The sequence below is a fragment of the Urtica dioica genome, chromosome 10 (assembly GCF_054948205.1).
Source record: "Urtica dioica subsp. dioica isolate 48M chromosome 10, U.dioica_male_clone48M_v1_H2, whole genome shotgun sequence".
In the NCBI taxonomy this organism is placed as follows: Eukaryota; Viridiplantae; Streptophyta; class Magnoliopsida; order Rosales; family Urticaceae; genus Urtica; species Urtica dioica.
In genome coordinates this window covers 12028692-12032379 of record NC_142765.1, presented here as the reverse complement: position 1 = coordinate 12032379, position 3688 = coordinate 12028692, and the positions used below count along the sequence as shown (strand labels likewise).

Genomic DNA, 3688 nt, shown 5'->3' with positions numbered 1-3688 from the left:
GAGGAATTGAACCCTCCGGTGTCCACCCTCTCACTCTCTGGCGTCTCCTCGTGGCCGGCGTGCTCGGCGACTCGCGGCGGTCGCGCGCGGCGACGCTCGGTCTCGGCTGGATGGCGCGCGCGCGGCTCGGAGCTTCTCGGTGAGGACGCGCGATGAAGGAGAAGGTAGAAGGAGAGGGAGAGAAGATGGCGGTGAGGTAGCGCTCGGTGGCGACGATGATTTGGAGCTAACGAATTTTTTTTTCTCTTTGTTATCCTCTGCAGGTCACGCGGGTGAAGAGAAGAAGAAAGAAAAAGAAGAAGGTCACATGAAGGAGGGAAGAAGAGAGTGGAAGATAGAAGAAGATAAGAGAAGAAAAAAAGAATCCCTTATTTGCTCATAGATCCCTCCCATATCCTCCTCTCCAAACCGACCCCAAACTAAAAAATTCTTATAAATAGGTCCCGAACTTTCATTACAATCTCGTCCGTTGTAATGTAATTATTTAATTAAATCCGTGACTGATCGGATTTTAATTAAATAACTAAACCGAGAATTTCCTCGTTCGTTCTCGATTAATTTAAATATATTTAAGGTTTCTCGGAAATAATTCTCATCCTTGAGAATTTATTTCTTAAATTAAATTCCGGAATATTTCATTGGAAAATAATTTATTACTCGAGACGAACTCGATAAATCCTTTATTTATTCCGAGATTTTCCATTACCTTAAAAGAACTTAAATTAACTCGATAAATTCATACGTCCATAATTCACTCATTAATTTAATTGTAACAAACGGAAGCTCGTAAATTTTACAAACGGCGAGATTCAAAAGTTATCCTTTACAATCCCTACCCCCTTAAAAGAGTTTCGTCCTCGAAACTTAAAACAGAGCAGGGTACTTCTTTTGCATCTCACTTTCGAGCTCCGATGTAACTTCTTCTACAGCATGTCTCTTCCACAAAACCTTGACCAAAGGAATGGTCTTGTTTCTCAAGACTTTATCTTTGCGATCGAGAACCGCAACGGTTGGCTCCTCATATCTGATTTCAGGAGAGATCTCAACCTCTTGCTCTTGCAGAACATGCGAAGGGTCAGACACGTACTTCCGTAACATGAACATGTGGAACACATCGTGCAGGTTTGACATAGACGGCGGTAACGTCAAGCGATAAGCTGTCTGGCCTACATGCTCAAGGATCTCAAAAGGTCCAACATACCTTGGACTGAGTTTTCCCTTTCTTTCCAAACCTCATAACTCCTCGCATAGGTGAGATTTTCAGAAAAACTTTCTTTCCTGTTTCAAACTCTAGAGGCCTCCTATGTCAGCGTAGTTTTTCCGGATAACTCTGGGACGTTTTCATTCGAGCTTGGATTTTCTTAACTGCTTCTGTGGTCTGCTCTAGTATCTCAGGTCCAACAAACTTGCTCTCACCAGTTTCATCCCAATGAACTGAAGAGAGACACTTCCGCCCATATAGAGCTTCATACGGCGCCATGTCAATTGACGCCTGATAGCTATTGTTGTACGAGAACTCAACTAGCGGAAGATAACGACGTCACGAGCCCTGGAAGTCTGAAACACAAGCTCGGAGCATATCTTCCAACACTTGGATCGTTCGTTCGCTTTGACCATCGGTTTGCGGGTGAAAACAGTACTAAACTTCAGGCGAGTCCCCAGGTTCTCTTGTTATCTTTTCCGGAACCTGGATGTGAAGCGAGCATCACGGTCAGAAACAATCGAGCTAGGAACCCCATGAAGACGTACAATATCCTTTATTTAGAGTTCAGCGAGCTTATCCACGGTGTGAGTGGTTTTGATGGGCAGGAAATGAGCTAAATTGGTCAATCTGTCAACAATGGCCCATACTGAGTCGTGTCCAGTTGTGGTTTTAGGCAATCCTGACACAAAATCCATCGTTATCTGCTCCCACTTCCACTGTGGAATCTCTAGTGGTTGCAGCATTACAACTGGTTTCTTATGTTATGCCTTAACTTGTTGACAAGTTAGGCACTTTTGGACAAACTCGGCTATGTCTTTCTTCATTCCTGGCCACCAATACACCTTTCTCAAGTCTTGATACATCTTTGTCACGCCTGGATGTTCCGAATATGGTGTCCTGTGAGCTTCTTCCATTAACTGCTTCCTGACTTCCTCGTTGGAAGGCACACAAACTCTTCCGTTGCACCTTAGAATCTCGTTCTCATCCAACTTGAAGTCACCCTGTTTACCGTTTTGTGGTCTGTATAGATGTCTCAATGGACTCCGTACAGGTAGTGTCGTCATATCTTGACTGCAAACACAACTGCAGCAAGTTCTAGATTATGTGTAGGATATCGGGTTTCGTAATCCTTCAGCTGATGGTATCCCGAACGCAAGTCAATCTTCGAGAACACTGTCGCTCCTTACAGTTGATCAAAAAGATCTGCGATCCATAGCAACGGATACTTGTTCTCGATCATTACTTTGTTCAACCCACGATATTTAATACATAGCCGTGATGAACCATCAGCCTTTTCACGAACAAGACATGCGCTCCCCAAGGTGAATGGCTCGGTCATATGAACCCTTTGTCAAGAAACTCTTGTAGCTGCCTCTTGAGTTCCTTCAATTCTGCCAAAGCCATACGATATGGAGCTTTCGATATCAGAGCTGTACCTGGAATGAGCTCTATGTTGAATTCAACTTCTCAATTAGGAGGTAGACTTGGAAGATCTTCAGGGAAAATATCAAGGAAATCTCTAGCAACTGGAATCCCCTACGGCTGTGGCTTGACTGTCTTCGTGACATCTGCCACACTTGCAAGGTAACCAGCACATCCCTAAAGCATCATCTTCATGGCCTTCAGCGCCGATACGATCGGAAAACTCGATTTCTAAGAGGAACCTTGGAACTGCAGCGGTCCAAGTCCTGGGTTCTGGAACAGAACTGATTTCCCTCGGCAATCTATGATTGCACGGTGCATACTCAACCAATCCATTCCAAGGATTACGTCATAGTCCGCCATTTCCAATTCTATCAAGTGTGCTTCCATTATCCAATCATGAACTCGGATGGGCACATCTCTATACCAGCATAACGACCGGTACTTTTCTCCAGAAGGCGTAGCCGTAACAAACGGGTACGAGACTTCCTTCTGATGCTCACCCAACTGGTCAGACTTTCTGGATGTGATGAATGAATGCGTGGCTCCTGCACCTATCAATGCCTAATCTGACTTGTGACAGCGGTGGACGACCCTGCTCATACTTCATCTTCACGGATGGAGAAGACTCTGGCATTAGCTTTCGGCGCTCTTTGGGTGCAGGGGTCTTTACTTTTGGATTCTCACATACCCGAGACAGATGACCCTATTTCCCGCATCTGAAACACACCAGCGCACGAGCATAACACTCTCCCTCGTGCGATCTGCCACACCTTCGGCACATGGGCGACTGATTGCTTCCCGAGGTCATAGGCTTCTTACTAGGCGGCCCTGACCGTCCGCTATCTTTTCAGCTTTTGGTATGGTTCACCGACAGTGATCAGTTTCCAGAACTTACATGAGGTCAATAACTCGAGCCTTGCTGGGACCTCATTCCGTCTCTTTGCTGCGGCCGACTCTCCCATCTCGATTGGGTTCTGAATCTTTTCCTTAATTCACTATGCTTAGGGCCAGCAGCTTTAGAAGGTGTTGCAGCAGTTGGTTCCGGTGCAGGAGTCCGAT

General features: G+C 45.6%; 1 protein-coding gene across 1 annotated transcript; it reads right to left on the bottom strand.

Annotated features, from left to right (window-relative positions):
* Positions 1-864: 864 nt before the first annotated feature.
* On the bottom strand, positions 865-1480 carry LOC149383414 (uncharacterized). The gene is made up of 2 exons (XM_089627785.1): positions 1330-1480; positions 865-1166 (listed from the first exon to the last, which is right to left on the bottom strand). Exons 1-2 carry the CDS (start codon positions 1478-1480, stop codon positions 865-867), a joined length of 453 nt encoding a protein of 150 aa, XP_089483911.1.
* Between the last annotated feature and the right edge of the window lie 2208 nt (positions 1481-3688).